Source organism: Ceratosolen solmsi, unplaced genomic scaffold (genome assembly GCF_000503995.2).
Source record: "Ceratosolen solmsi marchali unplaced genomic scaffold, CerSol_1.0 scaffold30, whole genome shotgun sequence".
NCBI lineage: Eukaryota > Metazoa > Arthropoda > Insecta > Hymenoptera > Agaonidae > Ceratosolen > Ceratosolen solmsi.
This window is the reverse complement of record NW_011948421.1, coordinates 8521973-8545169: the sequence shown is the minus strand read 5'-3', so window position 1 is coordinate 8545169 and position 23197 is coordinate 8521973. Positions and strand designations below refer to the sequence as shown.

General features: G+C 20.1%; 3 protein-coding genes across 3 annotated transcripts; 2 read left to right on the top strand and 1 right to left on the bottom strand.

The window, feature by feature from the left end:
• Positions 1–1582: 1582 nt before the first annotated feature.
• kra (basic leucine zipper and W2 domain-containing protein kra) lies at positions 1583–5897 on the top strand. Its single transcript, XM_011498781.1, has 8 exons — positions 1583–1930; positions 2397–2468; positions 2745–3025; positions 4021–4325; positions 4413–4656; positions 4947–5166; positions 5401–5559; positions 5849–5897. Exons 2-7 carry the CDS (start codon positions 2408–2410, stop codon positions 5547–5549), a joined length of 1260 nt encoding a protein of 419 aa, XP_011497083.1. The 5' UTR covers positions 1583–1930; positions 2397–2407; the 3' UTR covers positions 5550–5559; positions 5849–5897.
• Positions 5898–6088: 191 nt separating this feature from the next.
• On the bottom strand, positions 6089–8383 carry SerRS-m (Seryl-tRNA synthetase, mitochondrial). The gene is made up of 5 exons (XM_011498965.1): positions 8300–8383; positions 7491–8218; positions 7084–7251; positions 6451–6744; positions 6089–6095 (listed from the first exon to the last, which is right to left on the bottom strand). The coding sequence occupies exons 1-5, from the start codon at positions 8363–8365 to the stop codon at positions 6089–6091; spliced, it is 1263 nt and encodes a 420-aa protein (XP_011497267.1). The 5' UTR covers positions 8366–8383.
• A 1538-nt stretch (positions 8384–9921) lies between these two features.
• Positions 9922–22654, top strand: LOC105361560 (tumor protein D54). The gene is made up of 6 exons (XM_011498780.1): positions 9922–10295; positions 17140–17270; positions 17579–17727; positions 18613–18672; positions 20462–20624; positions 22270–22654. Exons 1-6 carry the CDS (start codon positions 10274–10276, stop codon positions 22405–22407), a joined length of 663 nt encoding a protein of 220 aa, XP_011497082.1. The 5' UTR covers positions 9922–10273; the 3' UTR covers positions 22408–22654.
• Positions 22655–23197: the final 543 nt, after the last annotated feature.

The following is a 23197-nucleotide window of genomic DNA, read 5'->3' as shown; positions in this document are numbered from 1 at the left end:
CAAATATTTATAATACAATATTTATCTAATATATAAAATATTTATTTATCAAATATTCATTAAGTGATATATTTAATATATTAATTACAGTACTCAGAACAATTTTTTATTTTAATTTCCAACAATCAAATCTATTATATTAATTACATTAATCATTTTTTAAATAAATTTTTCATGTAGTATAAAGAGAATGAGTATAAATTGATCATTGGTATTTATATTAATTTTGGTGATTATAATTGTTTATAATTACACAATGTAGTTGATTTAATATAATATACTAGTTGTGTAATTTAAAATTATTCAAGTATAGGCTTTTTCATATATATTAATAATAATTAAAAAAACAATTACCGATGAAAAAATGTTATCATATATTAAATATAAATAAACCGTATAATATACTTAATAACATAATTTATATATTATAAAAAATAAAATTGAATTTGGTACTAACAATAGTTATAACTATGTGGATTAATGTAGACACTAATTTCAAATTGTATAATTTTTAAATAACAAATATACTAATAATAGAAATAACATAATAAATTTCTTGGTCAGAATATTTTTTAGAAAATAGCATAAGAAATCCCAAATATTACTCTATATTTATTTATATAATAGAAAAAAAAATATTTTCCTTAATACATATATACTGTATAATGTAAAATTATTATTAAAATCAATTATTAATTGTCATTTATTTTTTATTTAACATTTATTATTCTACAATTACATATTAAATAATTTTAATTAAATGAAGTATGTACATTGATTATTGTTATATAATTAACATTAAATATTTTAAGTAATAGATAATCAATTATTATATAAGTAATACATAATAAATATATTAAAAGTATAATTTAAATCTACGCCCTAAAAAGAACTAGAGGAAAGAGAACTAAAACCTAAAATTTGTCTAAATCTCTTCTACGAAGAAAAACATTAAATTTTGCCGCCATTGGCTTCATCCATCGATATCGTAACAGTCCATAATTTAATATATTAAATAATATATTAAATGTAAAAATTTATACATTTTGAACAAATTTATGAATCTCTCAAACTTAGTTTTGTATTTATAAAACTACTCATTACTAAATTAAATCGTGATAATGTAAAAGCTAAAGTGCCATCTACTAAATAAAATGTCAACCAAAATGATCCTGATATTCTTCTATTTTTATTTTTTAAAAATACTTACCACCACATTTATCATTTAAGGCTCAACAACTCTTTTCCAAATTCACTTTCATAAAAAATTCTAAACAATTATCAAAAAAATAAAATAAATTTATAATTTAAGAAAATTAAAGCGATTTAAAAATTTATAAATTATCAACTTCCTGTTTTGTTGATTGGTATGCTTTAGTAAAATTTAATAAAAATTATCACTTTTTTAATTATATTTCTTAATATTTATTACATAAAAATAAATCTATATTTGAATTATAATGTATTTTTCTATATGACATTACTTATCTAATTTATAATTGAAATCAGATTGTTAAAATTAATTCATTCAAAAAGCATCGAAAGAAAACATTGAATTAACAAATTTTAAGTACTTTAATTCTATATCTAAACTCGTCTCTAGAAATATTTCATAAATTTGTGAAGTTTTGAATTCGATTTAGACTCCATGTTAAACTAGAAAAGAATTTCATGTTTGTCAAAGTTACGATAGGGCGAGTGTAACATAGAGGGGGGTATGACGATCTAAGAGAGAAAGAAAGAAAGCGGAAGAACAAAGTATAAGTGGCCCTTTGTCGGTTCTTAAGCATAATTATAATAGCGTGTCGATAATATACAGTGAAAAAAATTAGAGGAATATCATTGATACAGAATAAAATACCTCAAATTTAATAACTAACTTGAAAAAACAAGAATCATATAAAGAGTTCTTAAATCGTACGTGTAATAAGTAAGTAGATGCAACAATTTTTGTAATCAATGGTAACGAGATATTAAAGTTGCAATATGCAAATTCAATTGTATTGATAATTTTCTCTCAATATTTAAATCTTGTTTTCTCTGGAATTTGTTTTTATACTTCCATTCTTGTTTTCTCCATTAGCGTTAGAATAAATTTTGTCTTTTGGTTGCACATTTTTATCTATTTTTTAAGTAAATCTTAACCTCTGTTAAATAACTTTGTTTTAAATCTATTCATTTTGAAGATTTATAAGATATATACTATTTTATTTTTGATGTAACTGTTATTAAATTACCTATACCATTAAAAATTTTCCACATTTATGCATATCAAACAATATTAAAATTGTTAAGAATAAATTAAAAAATGAACATTTTGTGCTATTTACTTATATTATGCACATTAATATTTTAATAACATATATTTTTTAATAACTTATTTAATAATATTATAGAGGAATATTGTATGAGTCAAAAAATAGAAAAGCCAGTGTTGTCAGGTCAACGCATAAAGACCAGAAAAAGAGGTATGTTGGTTCTATGCAAAATTAATTACTTTTGTTTTTATGCATTGGTTAAGTTGACAATTTTTAGTTCTCAAAAATTAGACTTTGTTTATCAATATCTTTTTATTTTTATATTTTATAAAATTATTTGTAATGTAAACATTTGCATACTTAAATATATTAAATAAAACCATTATATAATTATAAAATTTATTTAATTATAGTTATAAATAATAATAAAACATTCTATTACAGTATCTTTCATTTTTTGTTTTATTTGCTGCTTCTGCTTTATAGATGAAAAAGAAAAATATGATCCAACTGGATTTCGTGATGCAATTCTTTCTGGTCTTGAAAAGGCTGGCAATGACTTAGAAGCTGTTTCAAAATATTTGGATACTGCTGGTTCAAAGTTGGATTATCGTCGTTACGGTGAAGTTCTTTTTGATATTTTAATAGCAGGTGGTCTTTTAGTACCTGGTGGATCTATTGCTCAAGATGGAGATAAACCAGTCAAAACAATGGCATGTGTTTTTGAACAATCCGAAGATATGGAATCAATGCGCAATTTTGAACAGGTAGGATTAATTTTTATAAATTATATATAAACAGTTAAAATTTCCATTTCTGCATATGGTATTATACCTTTAAGTGTATTCGTTATTACAATTATTAAATTAAATAAAAGCTTTTAAAATTGTAATTAAATTTAATAAATACTAGTATTTAATTTTAATGCATATTTATAATGAGGGTTAAATAAAATTAAATTTTAACATATTTTGAAATTCTTGTTTGTTTTTAATTTGATACTATTATGATTTATCATCAAATATTGAATTTAATATTATAGATGAAAATAATATGTTTAGTTTATTAGTTTAATTAACTCATGCTATTGCATTATGTAAAAGTACTAACTGAACTTTATCAAATAAAACTGTCGAATAACATTTTTAATTTAATAAAGGCTTTAGAATAACAAAATTAGTGTTAAGTATAATAAAATACAAAATATATTTAATTGTTGAATAAAATTTTTATTTGCTTTATACATTCTAATACTTTTAGAAATTTTTATATGCAAATAAATTAATTTATGAACAGTATTGAACATTTTACTTCAAGTAAACTTATCAGAATCATTGTTAATAAGATTTTGTATTGTAAAACCATTAGAACAATAGAATCAGTTCCTGTATCATTTGATTATGTATTGTAATAACTCTATTTAGATGTTTTATTTCATTTCATATATTCCATTCTTAGTAAAAAATTAACAGTATGATATACGTATCAGTTTTAGATTTAATTTATAATAAAAAACTATTATGGGTTCGATTTCTAGTACATTAATTATCAATAAATTTTTTCACATCTTTTTATTTACAAATAAAGCATAAAAATTTATAATTGTATATTTTATAATCAAATTATATAAGAATTTTTAAATTATATTTTTTAATTGCAGTTTTTCAAAAGGTAAACTTTAATAGAGATTAATTCTATATATGTTCGGTATTGAAATATTGAATATTTGTCTTTTAAACATATTACTTGTTTATTTTATTAGGTTTTCATTAAACTTACACGACGATACAAGTATTTGGAGAAAATGTTCGAAGAAGAAATGAAAAAAGTTCTAGTATTTATGAAAGGATTTACTCCAACAGAAAGGATTAAGTTAGCAAGAATGACTGCATTGTGGATTTCTAACGGAGCTGTACCACCAACTGTTCTGTCTGTTTTAATTAATGAACATCTTGTAAAGGATAATCTTGCATTAGATTTTCTTCTTGAAGTATTTGTTACATGGAAACAAGAAAAAGGCTTACCCAGTTTAATGACTGCACTTAAACGTGGATGCATTGAAGGGCGGTAATAATACATTTAAAGTTTTTATTATCGCATAAATTATAGATTTTTAATCAAATTATTAACTTTAAATCTCTTTTAATACTACAGATTGATGGAATTTGTGCCACCAAACAAACGAACAGATGAATATTTTAGATCTGTTTTTGAAACTGCTGAATTGGCTGATATTGTAAAATTACATAAAGCTCAAGCAAGCCAAGAAGCGAAACGTGACCTACAACAGTTACTGCTGGATGATTTAGCTGATAACAAGCCAATCAAAGATATTGTAAGTGATCTTAAAGAAATGGCTCAACGATGTAATATTCCTGAACATGATATTATTGGATTGGTAATTATATTATATATTTTACTAACATTTTATAAATTTTAAAATTGTTTCTATTAAAGTAATGGACAAAATTTATTAAATGTGATTAATATAAAAAATTTCTTAGTTTAATATAAAAATGTAACGTAATTAAAATAAAAATAAAATGCTGTGATAAAATTTACAGATTAATAATATTGTATTAATAATATTATCTTCATCAATTAAATTATAGGAAATATTTTTATTTAGAATGAAAATTTAATATTTATATATGCAGAAATTATGTAAATTTATTTGTGTATATGTAGATTTGGAATGTAGTAATGGGCCAAGCAGAATGGAACAAAAAAGAAGAGTTAGTTGCTGAACAAGCCTTAAAACATTTAAAGGTTTATACACCATTGTTTGGAGCATTCACTAATTCTGCTAAATCTGAGCTTGCTCTAATTCTTAAAGTTCAAGAATTTTGCTATGAGAATATGAATTTCATGAAAGTCTTCCACAAAATCGTTTTGCTCTTCTATAAAAGTATGGAAATTAATTTTTTATATAGTGTTTAAAAACGTTTTATATGTTACATTATTTTAAAACATTTCAATCTATAATTTAATTTTAATATTTATTTAATTGAATAATAAAAACTGTAATGGGTGAACCTATAATGTAAATTAAATATTATTACAAATATAATAACAATCATTCTTATAAAAAATATTTACAGTTATTTATAAAACCAGTTAATAATAATTTTATTTATTATAGCGGACGTTGTATCAGAAGAAGTGATTTTAAGGTGGTATAAAGATGGGCATTCTGTTAAAGGTAAAATGCTCTTTCTAGACCAAATGAAAAGATTTGTGGAGTGGTTACAAAATGCAGAAGAGGAATCAGAATCTGAAGATGATGACTAATACATTTAAGGTATGTAAAATTTATGCATTAATGATTTTTTTTATTAAATTATATAATAAAATAAAATGTAAATTTTTTTATTTGTATATTAACTTCTTTTAGTTTTACTAATTTATTTTATGTTATACTTAACTATGTAATTGGAATAAAAAATGATCAAAATTAATTTTAAATATTTCATATATATTTACTAATTTTTATTTTTAACGTTTGACTACTAATATAAAAGGAGAAATTATTTATTTTAAAAATAAACAAATTATATGATTTATTTTTAATTGTAATATTTTATTTTTAGATACATTCAAGCACATTGCCAGAAAACAGTTCATATTATTCTACCAAAATTGTAAAAAATTAATTCTGGTGGATATTTAGTACCTTCTGTATTAAAAAAAACTTTGTGATTTCTAAAAAATAAAATGGAATGAATTTGACCAAGCTTCTGATTTTTTAAAAATATTATCGTAAATGGACATACAATGTGAATAATTGATAATAGAGTATTGATGAATGTGTGGAAGATAATTGTGAATATTCAATATCTCTGAATTGTATTATGTTATAAAAGAGTATTTTGTTATGATTTTTATAAATCCATTGTAAACTTATACAAAATAACAAAGAAAACGAATGATGCCTATATACGTATACTTTTCGAGATCCTTATTTAATAATGTATAATTTATTAGTTTATAGAAATATACTGTCAGGTGATGTTTGATATTCATCAAATATTTATATCAAAATTCCTTTTCAAATTTTTATTTTCTTTAATAGAAGTAAAAGAAATAAAATTATAAATAATTTTTAGTAATTTGTATAAACATTATTCAACTAAATATTTATTAAACAATTTTGGTTATAATATATTATCTTTTATAATGACTATTGAATATATTTACAGATGGTATATTTTGTTTTCTAATAATACTTTTTTTATTCATAAAATGTTTTAAATATTCTGGAACCATAATATCACCATTAGAAAGTTGATATGTTTCACAAATTGCTATAAGCATCCGTGGTATTGCACAAGCAGTTCCATTTAATGTATGTGCATGAATTATTATACCATTACTATTTTTATATTTTATACTAAGCCTACGTGATTGATAATCTGTACAATTACTACAACTTGATATTTCTCCAAATCGTGCTCTACCTGGCATCCAAGCTTCAATATCAATTTTCCTATAAGAAATTTATAATAAATTTTTAATTAAATAATGGAAACAGTTTTATTAAGATTATTTAAAATAAATATACAGTCGTTAAAAATAAATTAATAATAGTTTATGTTTATAAGTAAATGAACATCCTTTAATTATTTAATTTCATTTAAGAATTAAGTATTGAAATGTTAACTTTATGAAATATGAATTAGCAGAGTATTTAAATCAATATAATGTTCATATTTGTTAATTTTTAATTTACAAAAATATTTTTCTTAATATTTACAATTTTTATAAAAATATTTAAACATGTAACATGAATATATAAATTTAGTTCAATCTAAATAAATGATATTACCTATAAGCTGAAGATCCTAATTCATTTGATGGCATATCTAATAATTTACAATGTAAATTCAGTTGCCCAAACAACTTTTCTTGAATTGATATAATTTCTTCCATGATCTTAATTGAATGCTTTTGTTCAGAAGCAACAAACATTTCAACTTTTGTAAATTGATGAACTCTGGAAAAATATATTAAAATACATTTTTACACTATATTATGTTATATGTAAATATAAAAATTTAGGAATTAATATGAAATATTTTTTATTTGATATTTATGAATTTATACAAAGTATATCTGTATACATTATATTGACTGTTAATATTTAATAAACAAAAATACTATTTTATATTGTACATACTTCTAATTTTTACTTTATTCAATATATAAATATGTAAAGTATTGTTAAATTATTACCTATAAATACCTCTTTCTTCAACTAAATTAGAAATTTCCGCTCTATAACATCTACTCACAGCAACTAGCTTAATCGGTAGTTCATCATAAGAAAAAACTTTATTAGACAATTTATAAGCTAATGCCATTTCTGCTGTTCCAGAAAGACTGAATACATTTCCATAATATGGTTCAATTTCATATACAAGTTTTCTGTCTCCATCATTAATTAATCCACATCGTTCAAGAATCTGAGAAGGTAAAATATCTGGTACTGAAACTAAATGGAAATTATGACTTAATAATTCTTTTATAGTATACATTATTAAAGCTTGTTCTAACTCAGCTAAATCTCCTATTAGAACATAACTTCTGGATCCAGTTACTGGTCCTAAATGATTATTTATTAATAAATTTAAATTGGTTGCTATATTAGAGAATTCTTTAGCTTTGAAATCATATTTAGGCAAATTTCCTATTATTCTAAGAATAGTTGGTATATTTTCTAAATATTTCATTGTTGTTGATTGTGTGAGATTAGGTATCTTGCTTAATTCTTCAAAAAGTTTTTTTGAATTTGCCTTTCTATGAAATTCAAGAACTTTGTCTATGTTTCCAGAACTTTTCCTCTTTTTAATATTATCAGCAATTAGGTCCCGATTTAAAGGATTACAAAGAAATTCTATATTGTATTCTGGTTTTGGTAAATGAATTTCTGGTTCAGGAATTGAATGAATTTTTTGTTTAAACTGTAAATAAATTATTCTCTACAAATTTAAATATTCATTAAAAAAAAATTATTTATAAATTGATTTGGAAAAAGTAATTACGGTAGTGTTTGTATAAAATCTTGTCATATTCAAAATTCTTATTATATATTTGGTAATTTTTTTCATAATAAATTAGTATCTTTTATATTTAATTTAAACAGAATGAAATGAGTAAATAAGAGTTTAAGAATCAGAGATTAAGTAAGGGATGAGAAATCCAAAATCGAATAGTTATTTGAATTCTGCGCATGGAGAAATTTGTATTCACTGGGTTTGTATATGCGCGCTCATTTTAATTTTAAAGAAGTATACTAATTATTGAATCTATAAGATAGCAAGCATAGAAACTAAAAGGATTTTCAACGATCATTAAATATTAATGAGTAAAATCATTTTTAATAACTCTATAATATTATTACAAATTTAGTTTCATTCTATTGCCATAATTATATATTAAGAAATACTTTGTCTACTAATTTCATTAATTTAATAATAACTAATAGTACATATTTATTTATTATCTATTATTAATTAATATTAAAAAATATTATTCTGATATATTTGCGTTTATATTCTAGTAAGAATTTATAAAATTATTTTATATGTTATATTATAACTTAGTCTTTAATTCAATGCATTTAAGGATAAGTCGTTCCATTTGTTATACAAAAGATACGCGGCGAAATGAAAGGAGGGTAGAATTGAAGATTAGCGAGTAACATAACATAACATAACATTTTACAATATAATATTATTTATCGAATCAAATTAAAAACTGTTTGTAAATATTATTTTTAATTATATAATTTATGTAGAATAATTTTTTTTATACCAAACACGTATAATAATTAAGGAAAACTTGAAATTGACAATTTACATAATTTACAAAATATTCTTTTGGTCTAGTTAAACATATTGTAATAGAAAGTCGTGTATAGAATCTAGATATTTTTTATAAACAATATATTTTTACTATAACCATAATATATTTTTTAATATATTGATACAAATATTTTTGCAATTAGAATATTCTATATAAAAAAGTTTTTTAGAATAGAATCTGAAAAGAATAAATGTGTTTACTTTAAAATAATGTTTCAAATTTATTTTATTTTAATTATCAAATTATAATTTTGCCTTGAAAGTTTATATTATATTATTATTTTAATTTGTATTCATTTTTTAATGTATTCAGGATGACAAGATGATTAATTTGATTAATAAACTATGTATGTACAATAGTGTTTTCAATTATTCAAGAAAAAATATTACCGTTCAACATATGAAATAATGTTTCAAAAATAGAATTGAAAAACATATAATAAATATAAAAGAATTGTTTTTATTCTCAAAATAAATTATTTTTAATTTAAATTATATTACATTCATTACAATTGTCATATATAGCAACTTTATTGATGTTCATGTTAGTTTTTGATAATTAACTTATATAAAAAAATAAATATATATATAGTATCATTTCGATAAATAATTTTTCGAATGGTTTATTTCCTACACTCTATTACATTTTAACGTATTCATTGATATTTTTCTTCTATTATCTATATTATCTAATATACCTGTTTTCTCCTGTTCTTTTTCTCTTCTCTTTTATTATTATGTGACAGCTTCTATCATTTACCGCAGGGGGCATTAGCGTATTGCTAGTAAGAAATTTTTTTACGATCAGTATGGTTATTAGCAATTTTTTTACTAATTTCTATTGTCTTACTTGCGTATTTCGTATGCTTTAATGTAGTACAACCACGTCATCTTTCACATAATTTACAATAGGAAAAGTATAAAGGATTAAGTCATAGGAAAAAAGTAAAAAAGCTTGCTAAATACTTAAAAAATTGTGTAACAAGGAAATATTACTGAATAAATTTTGTAATGGACTAATGAACCAAAAAGTCTATAGAACTGTATAATTTGTATTATAATAAGTACTTGTTTTATCATTTTGTATTTTTTGTACCAATTTATAATTTAAAGAAAATAGTGTTATTGATTCTGAACCACGATAATATAAACATGATGAACAATGTACCAACAGGTAAGTACCAATAGGTGTGCGTGTTGTTCGTTCTTCAAGCATTGGACATTTACTTTATATAAATTAGTGTCCCAATTTCAATTGTGTTTTTTAGGTAGGTTATGATTAGGTAGCTTGTGACAATTGGTGTAATACATTTTACACTAATGTTTACATGCAATAATAGCTTTATCGATCCATCTCCAATTATAAAGTAACTAGATAAATAAATGAACATAACCATGTCAACAAAATCTGTGTATAATATACAGTTTTAATAATATACTTCCAAATGCTTATTTTATATCTTCATATTTGTTTTGTTTACAAATATTTCTATTTATGTAAAATTAATTATTATGTTATGACGATATTCTATATATCCTCTAATATTTACTCTATATTTAAGTTTTTTATTTTTGAAAATTACAATATTACCAAAATTTGTTCCAAAAAATGTATTATATAAATTTGTTATAAACTTTCATGAAATAAAAACTAATATTAAATTTATTAAATATTAGAAGAGATCATTATCTATGTATTTTATATTAATTGATACAATTTTATAAAATTTATATTTCTTGAAGAAAGTCAAAAAGATGAAGTATCTAATAAGTATATAAAAAAATTTTTTTATGTATAAACTCATAGTCAGTAATAGAAGTGTAATATAAATGTTTAGAATAATATTAAGAAGTTTTTTAATGAAATTTTCATTTATTTGTATTTTAATAACATTATAATATACATTATATATATATATATATGTATATATAGAATTTATAGGCAAATTTATTAAATATATAATTATTTAATATTTATTCATTTAGAGATTTTTAGTCTCAATTAAAATTATTTATACTTTAAAATCTAATCTTAATAATATTTTGGTGCAACTTCTAACCTTTGTAATAAGATTTGTAATAAGATTTGTAATAAAATCAAATTTTTATTTGATTTAAAAGGATTATATGCATCAATTACTATTTAAGATTTTAAAAATTTAAATTTAATAAATCGCTTAACTTCGATTAAAATTATAAAGCAATAAATATTGAAAAAAATATTTATACCTGTTTCTATGAATCATCAAAAGACAAATAGACAGATATTTTTATTAAAATATTTTCCAAAATTTATGAAACTTTGTTTAATGTTTAATAAAAATAAAATCTATAACTTGACTTAGGTTAAATTTATCTAATTTAACTTAAACAATGTTTATTATTTTTATTATAAGCATAGTTTTTGCTAAAAATTTTCAGTTAATAAAATTTTTAATTTATTTACAACAGTTTATCATATAATATCTTTTAAATAATTAAAATTGTTCTTACTGTTAAATTCTCTTTAATAATGAATACTGTCAGGCTTCTAGAAGAAAGTGTTTAAAAAAACAAATTTGCGCCTGTTTGATATTTTTAGCTCAATGAGTTTAGAAAGTATGTGAAAGGACAATAAAGTTAATATTTTAATATTTGTTAATTTGATTTTATCAATAATAATATTTTAAGGCTTCTTATAATAAGAATTTTTTAAGTATATATATGAATTAAAGTTCTAATGTATATAAAAAAATTATTTAAAGCTTTCTACCACCATTATATATTTTATTTCAATAAAATATTTTCATATACTAGATTTGTAATCATATATGTGTACAGTAGCAATACACTTAATAAATTGCAATCATGAATAATTTTACAATATAACGTTTCTGCTATTCTAACTTGTATAGCATTCACATGGTAATGATATACAGAACATTAGACATTCGATTGTAGAAATCATTCTCTATTAGGCACCAAAACAGTAGAATTATATAATTATATAATAAATCTAATACTACTAATAAATTATTACTAATAACTATAATAAATTACTAATATAATTATATAATTAGTATTTATATTTGTTTATCTGTATAGAATCAATGAAGCACTAATTTCCAAAAATTAAAACAGGTTTATTTTAAGTAAGCATGCATGGTTTTATTTTTGAAAATAAAATTTAATGTATAACACGTTTTATATATAATTTTGAAAATAGTAATTAGTAAATAGATATTATTTAATAAAACCGTATAAATCAAGATCATTTAATATAATTTTTAATAAATAATCTGGGAAAAATTTAATAAAATTTAATAAATTATACTTTTATTTATTTATAATTTAAAAATATTCTGTCAGTTGTAAGAGTAATTTATTTAAATCTTTTCTTTAAATTCCTTATTAGTTAATAAATTTATTATTAAATTAAGCATTAGTAAATACAAATTAAATATGAATTTGTTATGATTAGTAACATTAATAGTATTTTTATGTATTTTATAATGTATTATAATTATTTTGAAAATATTACCGCAAATATTGTATTTATAATAAATAATTACGTTTATATTAAATACATTTTATTAAGTTCAATACAAATAGAATTCACATTTAGTATTATTATTAATATATTTTCAGAAATTTTATAATAAACACTTTATTCAATATATAATGATCTTATTAAAAATGATTATCAGTCAGCATAAAAATAATTTTAAAGAATTAAAATTAAATAGAATTAATATGTAATAAATACTAGAATTACTAAGTAATTAATAAATGAATTAATACTGGTATTATGCCCTCACATAATTTAAAACTCAGCAAATCTGGCAAAGTAGAACAGCCTTAATATACAAAACAAATATATCTTTAGCCAATCACCGTCAATTAAAAATTTTGTATTTACATTGAAAATTAAAATTATTTTGACTTAGAACAATAGTTAATTAAATATTATTTTTAAGTTACACTAATATACATATATCTCAACAGGATCCGTATTTTCCAAAACTTTAATACTAACTTACCAAAATATTTAATAAACACTTTGGGTCGTCATTAATAATGAAAATATGAATATATAATTTTACTTGTACAAAACAGAAATCTATAAAAATATTTTTTACAATATTTTCTTGCTTGATTATTTATTATAACGTTTCGTCCCTATCTAAATTGTAGTAGTTCATTGTTAAAAGTACTTTTTTAATTTACTATATGTATTTGTAAAATTTAACTTAAAAAAAATAAATACTAAATAAATATTTTTAATGTTTATAAATATGTATTATATAATAAGTAATAGTAACAATAATATAATAATTATTTTATATTCATATTTCGCACTGTAGATTCTATATTATTATTAAATAATTAAGCAAAATATATATTATAGTAGTAAGATTTTAAAAATTAAATATATACTTGTCCAAAAAATTTTTGTTTAATATATTTCATTCTTTGTACTTATATCTCCTATAGGATAAAGAAATCGCAACGAAATGAGATAACAATTATGTAAACTTATGTCTCATAACACACCTTTAACGTGAAATAAAGCAATTAGTAAAGCAATAAATATTAAAGAAATATATTTATATAGCGGATAGAATAAAAATTTTTTCATTTAACCAAACGATAAAAATCTTTAAAAAAAGTGCATTAACTATTTATAGTTATTAATATTGAATATTGTGAGGAATTGTTAATTTTTTCTTCAAGTTAAATATTAAATTGTGTTAAAAATTTATTTGCATACTCACTAATAATATTTTTAAAATAAAATCAATAAAGAATAACTGAATTATATGATTTATTGATGTCAAGAGAGTCAATACTATTAGTTCAGAAAAATTTAAGATAATATATGTGTAATACAGTTAAAATTGTAAATGTTTATTTAATATTATATGCGAAATTCAAAAAAATGTTCTCAAATAAGGCAAAAACTATAAATTTAGTACAACGTCATACATTAATACAAAGATGATGGGAAAGAGAACTTGGAAGAGTATGTAGAAATTAATATTTAAAATAAAAAATGTTATACCTTTTATTCAAATCATTTTAAATGAGGTAAAATTATAATTCCATTCTATTTAATACGATTTAACAAATTTTGTATTCTAATATTCATTATTTTCAATAATTTAATATTTTAAGTATATTAATATATATTTATAATATTGAATAGTTTATGTATTAAATATAATTTAATTTTTTTATTTTGAAAAGAGGCTTTTCTAGAAGAATTTTTTTGTCTTGTGATTTTATTTATGTTCTTTTAGTTTAATTTATTATTTTTATTTGATTACTATAGAATTTTTTAATGTTACATTCTGTAAATTTATAAATATATATTGACAAAATTAAATATGCAATATTTAAAATGCATATCAAAGACAAATTTACTTAATTATGTTGTAATTGTTGCAGTTTGAAGACAATTTTTCGTATATCATTTCGTCTTCTTATTTTGATAATTTATTATAAGCACATTATCGTCAACTTTGAGTAGATGTAAATATAGCTTAAATTGTAAAGATTAACAGATTAGAGAGCGAAATTGCAAATAATGATAGTCTATTTTAATATGAATATTTATTGTTGTATATCGGCTTGCTGCAAGTGAGAGAGACTATACACTATTTAAATATTATCAGAAATTATGAAATTCGAACAAGTGCGTTAGAAGAAGTGAAAGAAATGGTTTATAACTATTTCCGATACTTTTTATGTAAATCGTTGAACGTGTAAGGTTAACAGTCTATACAAATTTTCCATTATTTATATAACGTAGTATCGAATAATTTATTAGTTATTGATTGTTCACATTTATAGAAAATATTCATACATTTAATAGTTTGTCCTGGAGATTAAATATTATTTCAATAAGAAACTTAATATTTGTTATATACAAAAAATTGTTTAAATTGTTTGTAATGTACTTTTAGATTTTATATTATAATTTCATTCAATTGTAATGGACAAATATTAAAATTATTTCAAATATTAATTCTTTTTCTTGCTTAATCATTCATTTGTATTACTTTAAATAGGTTTCTATAATAGATTATGTAATCCAATAAATTTTAAACGAAATATAACTATTTATTCTGAAGTTACTATGTTTAAAATAAGATAAATTCAATTTTATCTAATGCTTGATTGAAAGTCTTTTTAACATTTTTAATCGACATTGTAATATTTTTTTTTATTTCCTTTGTAACGTTTATAATATGTTTTCATAAGACTGATTATCAATTTACAATATTTAAAAATGAATCCGTGTAAACAACTATAAATAATAATGTAATATAAATAAACGTAAAATAAACATAAATTTAAATAATATTAAATTTAATTAACAAAATTTATGTATATTAGATATAAAATATAATCAATTAATATGACATTCATTAAATTTTAAGTCAACTATAACTAATAATTTTGATATATTTGATAATATTCTATACATTCTAAATTAAATTGTGTTCAAATAAAAAAAGACTCAAGATGTTACTTTAATAAAATTTTATTTTATTTTTATTTTAACAATAATTACAGAATGTACTGAAAGTAATTTAACATCAATAATCATAATAATCTAAATACAGCTTGTAAAAGTTAATAATATTTAAAAATTTTACAATTTAAGAATTAATATCAAGCTATATAAATATTATTACAGAATATATACATGAATTTATAAACTTGAATTAATTAATTCAACTAGAAAATATTTTCTATATCAAAAATATTTTTATTATAATTTTTTTATTGAATAATAGAATTTAAAAATATAATGATTTGCCTTTATTAAAAGCATATACTTCGAAATATAATTTATTTTATTTAACCGTTCATAAAAATAGGTTTTTGGAATATATTAAGCTAATATGTGCTAATTATGTATTATAGAATCTATTTTGTAATATATAATTAAAATCATATATTGTTTGCCAGTAGTGTAATGTACTAGTAAATTTTTTAAATAAGTTTGAAATAATTTAACTTATGGAATAAAAATTATTAATGTTAAAAATAATAATTAATGAATATTATTAATATATTATTTCATTAGTAAATTTTTTTCGCAAAGATATGATATTATATGCGAATTAATTAAAATTAAAAAAAAATGCTTCTGATTATATGACAAATTTATTATAAAGAATTTAATTGTAAATATAAATATAAATGTTATATAAATACAGATAATAAATTGATTTATAAATTTTAATAAAATTAATATTTAAATTATTAAATATAATCGATTAAAAATGGAAATATAAAATGCAATAAAATGTACATATAGAAAATAATACATCTTAAAATGTAATTTATGTTTGTGATAAAGTTTTAAATTTTGATTATCTCTTAAATATATATGTACAACATATATAATAAATAAAGTTGTTAAAAATACTCATGAAAAATGAAGTAAAAACACATATTTTAAATAACATTGTATTTATAATTATAATAACAAAACAACATTATAATGTTGTTAGATAGAATTTATTTAAATTTCAGTATAAAATATTAATTAAAATATTTTGTGCCAAATTAATTATTTTTTAATAATCTTTTAATATGATTGTTATATTCTATTACATATACAATATGTTATGTGTATATATTTTTTTATTTTTATTTACTTAAATATAAGATTATTAATACATATTATCAATGCTAAAACGATAAAATGAAATCCTTTATTTTCAAAATCATTATATCTACAGTTAATTATAAAGCGTTATAAAGCATATCGATTGATTTAAATAAAATAAATCGATACACGATCGGTACACGAGAATTGCCTGAATGTTCTTGTAAATTTGTTGAATACATTTCATTTTACTGTTATTTAATATTATGCAATATATGTTCATTTTAATAAGATATTTTTAAAAATGAAAAAATAAATGAAGCCTAAAAAACAGATTTTTTTTAGTTTTCAGACATACATATTGTAAATAGAATAAAGAAAATTATGTATATTAAATTAAAAAAAAAAATTTCAGGTGAAGATGCTTCTCTTCATAGAAGTGAATCTCTATCACAAATCCATGATAATGTGACGGATGAATTTCAAAAACTTCCGGTGGAAGAACAAGAGCGACAAAAGGTTGAATGGAGCGCTGAACTCGCTAGGGTAAATTTTTTATAAAAATAATTTAGAGATTGATTTTAATTTAAAGTTTCCTTCATTTGTTAAAATGTTTTAATGTTATTGTATTATTGAATGAAGTAAATCTAAAGCAAAATTTCATGCAACTTTAATTAATTTAATAATAAATAAAGTAAATCAATCTTAAATATGTATAGGGCAATATAAATTGATACTTAAAATTTATGTATTTTATCAGTAAAATGTAAAAGTTATACTTGCGAAAACTGAATACTCTAGTCAATTATATGTTTCAGTACGGTATTTTTAATTCAATTGTTTATACTTTACAGATTGAAGATGAAATTCAGACATTAAAAGAGGTCTTAACTAGTAAAATGCGAATGGCCCAGGAGCTAAAACGGAAACTAGGCATCAGTATGTGGAAAGAATTAACTGAAGATGTCAATCAAAGTTTTAAAAATGTTAAGGAGAGTCAAGTGTATGTGCACATACCCTTCTGATTTTTATTTATATGACTGAGTTTTTATTATTTATATATTAAACTAATGGATAGAGTACTGATGATTTATTTACTATTTTATTTATTTTGTTTTCATTTATTCAGTTTTATTCTGTATAATTGTTTTATGATTTAAAAATTTAACATGTAAGAGTATATTTTTTTATTTCTTCATTTATAGGTTGTTAAGAACAGTCAGGCATTATAATTAAATATAACCATATTATATAATTTTATATAAATGAGTATTCATTATTTCATAATACATAATAAAATACTTAATTAAAAGTAAATTGACATTACAGTTTAATCTACATTAAAATTATATATGTGTGTGTAAAAAAAAGTTTAATGAAATTATACAAATACATTATTTAAAGTTTTATAGTTTTGTAAAATTAAGACAAATTTTATTCATTTGTTAAAAATTGTAAAGTTATATTCTTTTCATGTATTTTTCCAAGAAAATATGAATTAATTTATTAATTAATTATTTAATTAATTTATTTAATTAATTTATTAATTAAATTAATTTATTAATTAATTATTTAATTAATTTATTAATTAATTATTTAATTAATTTATTTAATTAATAATTAATTATTAATCTATTGAAAATAATTAAATTAAATGTTAGCTAAGCAGTACCTAAGCTTTTGTTATTTCTGAAATTAATTCACTATCTAGTTTAATAAGTTATTCATTTGATGTAATTTAAAATTAATAGAATAAATATTTAAAAAAAACTAAAAAGCCGATTAAAAATAATACTATTTAATTCATATAGCATTTGAAAAATTAAAATATTTTACATGATGCAGTTCTTGCTTTATTTGTCATTTTTCGTTAAGTTGTTTCATTTAGTTATCAGAATGTTGGGGAGAAACTTGGTCGGTTCACCAGAACGGTCTCCGAGAACAGTTTGTGAGTATAAGAACATAAAGTAATTTTTTTTATTTAAAAATTTAATCAATTTGAAAGTATCTCTTATTTTTTGAACTTGTAATACTCAAAATTGAATCAATTATATTTCATATATATCCATAACAATCTAATATGATAGGAATTTTTTTACTTTGTTTAATTTCATTATGTATTAAAATTTTATAGTAAATACAAAAATACTCTTAAAAAGCTTAAATATAAATTATTAACAAGAAACTGAATATATTTTTTATGATACATTCTTCAAAAATATTATCCTTTATTAATTCTTTCATAATTATTTACAATTAATTAGTATTGAGGATATAATTATTCACTACATTTATTGTTTACTTTGAATATTTTTAAATTTTATATTAATGCATGTTTTTTTTATGGAAATTACTATTATGTAATGTATTCATTACTAATCATTCAACCTTTCTCAATTATACTTTTACATTTTATTTTTATTTCCGCAATCTTGATATTTTAATTTTATAATAACACTATAAAAATTATTACATATAATAAATTATTTGTAAAGTCGAATAATTGAATGATTTAAATAACATATCTTAAACTTTAAACAAATATTATATACTTCACGTATAGAATTTTTATGTTAAATGTTAATAGAATAATATATATGTAATGATTATAATAATAATAAAAATATTAACTTGCTAATTACTAATACTTAATTTGTAAAATCCTAATTTATTTTTATTTTATATTTACAATACTGATATGATAGATAAATTAATGGATATAGGTATTGAAATTTCTTGAATGTTGCGTCTATTATAAAAATTTCTTAATTTACGTAACATGAAACCATTTATTATAGACTTATAACATTTCATTTTATTTTAATTCATGAAATATTAAATAAGTTAAATATCTAATCAACCCTGCAGTTACCAAATGTAATATTTTTAAATAAATATAAGTCAAAAAATATATTACGGTAATGCTATAAAGTTAGATGGTTAATAAATTAGAATAATTAAAAAAATTACGCTTTTGAGTTAGTCAAGATTTCCTTGAGAATATTTTATTTATAATTATATAGATATTTATGTATCTTTTACAAGAATATTAATATGAAAATATTTCAAACAAATAAAAATATATTCTATATCTGTGCATTTTAAATAATATTCATTTATATAACAATTTAAATTGAAAGTTATTTATCGTATTAAAAATCTTAATAACAATAAATATATAATAATAAATATTTTTAGGATCGTAAATGACACTTATTGTTCTCTGATGTGTACAATATTATTTACAAATTTTAAGACGATGTTGCATAAAAGGAACATGAAATTTGTATAAACTGACTTTTAAATTAAGAGAGTATACTTTATTCGAAAAGTTCTATATTAATTGAATAAGTGAAAAAAAAAATTAGTTTTAAATTCTAAAACTTACTAAGCCATTCAATTTTCTTTTTTTGATTTTGTTTTTTAATTTTTAATAATCATTTTTCTTAAAACATCATTTGAGTAATTCTTGAAATAATTTATTAAATATTAATAATAATGGAAAATATACATTTATTTAGTTTAAATTGTGTTTTAAATATTTTTTAATGTCATAATTATACCAAAATCTGATAGTTAATTGTTGTGATGTAGTTTTACACTAATTATTAAAATGTAAATCATTGCAAATATGTCAAATTAAGTAATTAGTTATAAAGAAAACTTAAATAATGTACTGTGTCCAAAATAATTTCGAAAATATGGATAATTAATCATTTCATTTCTTCTTTAATTAGATTTCAAAAAACCGAGTTTGTCTTCAAATCTACTGCTGAAAAAACGACTAGTATCCTAGGTGGTTTTGGAAGTGGATTTTCGACAAAGATCGGTCAAATGAGAAATTCCGATAGCTTCAAATCTCTCGAGGAAAAAGTCGGATGTGCTTACGAAAATGTAAAGGTGCGTTTTTTTCATTACACTATTTATTAACAGGATTTTTATGTTTTCATTAACAAATCTAGAAGTGCGATATTGGAGATTGTGAAAAAATGTTATGTTTATCACTTGTTAAAACAATTGTAATTTGAAAGAATGCCTTAACATTACAACGGCAAAAATAAATAAGAATATTATAGATAGTTTTCGACCGTGCTTAATTAATGCCTAAGTATCCTATTTTATTTGGTTTAGATAAAGTATAAATATAAAACAAAGCTTAAATATATAATTGAAGTATATACCTTTAAAATATTTTTGTTTTTCTTTTAAATTTGTATGAAGAAATGTAAAAAATAATTGATTTATTGCATCATTTTACAGCTTAATACAAAATAAGAACTTTTATAACAACTGCGCAATTTTATTAATTAGCAGCATAAAGTAATTTTCAAATTTTCTTACGACCAATAGTCAACATTTTAATAATATTATTAGTATAAAAACCAATGAAATTCCAATTATAAAACTAATTTTCCCAATTTTTAATTTATAATAAATATATTATTTATTAAAAACGGAATCTCTAAAATATATATACTTATACTTATAATTATATATTTGTATTTTTAATAAAAAGTAAATACAAAATAATAATATAAAATAAATAAGGTAATGGGAAAATTTTGAATAATAAAATCATATATATTATACTAATAATATATAAACATTTATTATCTAAGTAAAATTTAAGCTTAATCTTTATATAATTAGTATTTTTTGGATACTTATCTAGATTTAGTTACTCCAGTTACATGCCATAAAGTTAATTAATGGAATCAGTGAAAAAATATAACGTTAAGTAACGAGTTTTAGCAATATAAATTCTTAAAAGAAAATTATTTTTATTTAAAGATTAAAAAAAATATTAATTTATATTTTATCTTTATACAAGTTAATAAAATAATATTGCATATAATATGTACATAATTTTTTATAATTAGGTCCAGAGAAATATATATTATAGAGATCACTATGATATTATTATTTATTATTAAGATATTATTGTTAATAAATTATCAAATATCATTCCGATTATGAAAAGTTGCAGAATTCTTATAAAGTTAAAACAACTATTGCAGTATAAATTAAATATATTGCACAAAAAAACATGTATTGCAGTATCGAAACGTTACTTACAAATTCTAAACAAATAATCAAAATTTCTGAATAATAATTATTAAATTTTAATAGCTTTATGAACTTTATTAATAACTGTTCGTAATTAAAGTTAGATCAAAATTAGCACGATTCAGAAAACATCGAATGAAAAAAATTAATATATAATATGGGTGTAATTGATTAAAGGTAAAAATAAAAATTCTGATTAATGATTAATATACAAATAAATTCTATGCAAAAATATGTACTGCTGAGATTTATAATTTTATAAGATATAATTAAAATATTGTAATTGTTACCAACATAAGTGTTCAATATGATTAAGAGAAATTTTAAAAATTTTATAATCAAAGCTAATAATAAAAAAAGGTTATTTAAATAATAAATCTATTTAAAATGATAAAGTTAAAATAACGAAAAGATATAGGATATTTAAATTTCTCCTGCAACATAAATATTTTATCATTTTAATTTTTATCCACACCAGGGTAGAGTTACACCATCTCGCAGCAATTCATCTCAAAGCTTCGACGAAGCTTTACGAGAAGTTGAAATTTCTAGACGAACTTCCACTACTTTATCTGCTACTAGCCCGACCATCCCTGAAGAAAAAATGATCTCATAGAAGGTGTAATAGGTAATTACCGATGCCTCAGACATACTCTATTCAAGCCAATTACGTAATATACAAGCATTTTTGAAATCCGGATCAATGGAAAAAGCTAGCAATTCAAAAAAAACGGAATTAATTAACTAAACTAATTAAACCTTCGATCGTGGACTAATGTTTACGCATAAGCAAGATAATACTATAGTACTGTCTATCCATATAAGCTACATTCAAACGAAAATTAAACGTCTTGTACCCAGAATATTAGCAATTCAATTCTCAACCATTATTTTTATCTAAATTATTATTCAATGTAATTGGATTGATTGTATCAGTAGGATTGGTTACACTTTATTGTTCGGACAATACAGACTTTAAAAAAATTTATCTCGTTTTTGCCCTCATAAATTTTGTTCTCAATTAAACATCTTATAATCTTTAATGCACCATCTAATTTTACCAGTTTTTAAAGAGTAAAATCGTATTTATTATATTTTGCATGTTAGTATAGATTTGAGAAATAATGTAAAAACAAATAAAAAAATACATCATACATAAATATATAAATATACATTCTTGTTTTGAAGAAATTTTCATGTACATCAATTCTATATCCATTTCAGTAAATTATAAATATTGTTTCATTTAAAAGCTTTTAAAACATTTAATATTTATAAATGGTTAATGTAGGAATTTTGTTTTTAATATATAAAAAATATCTTATAGAAACAGAAGATTTATGAATTATGAAATGAATGGAATATTGTCAAATAATTTTTATTTAAGTAATAAATATGTATATCTA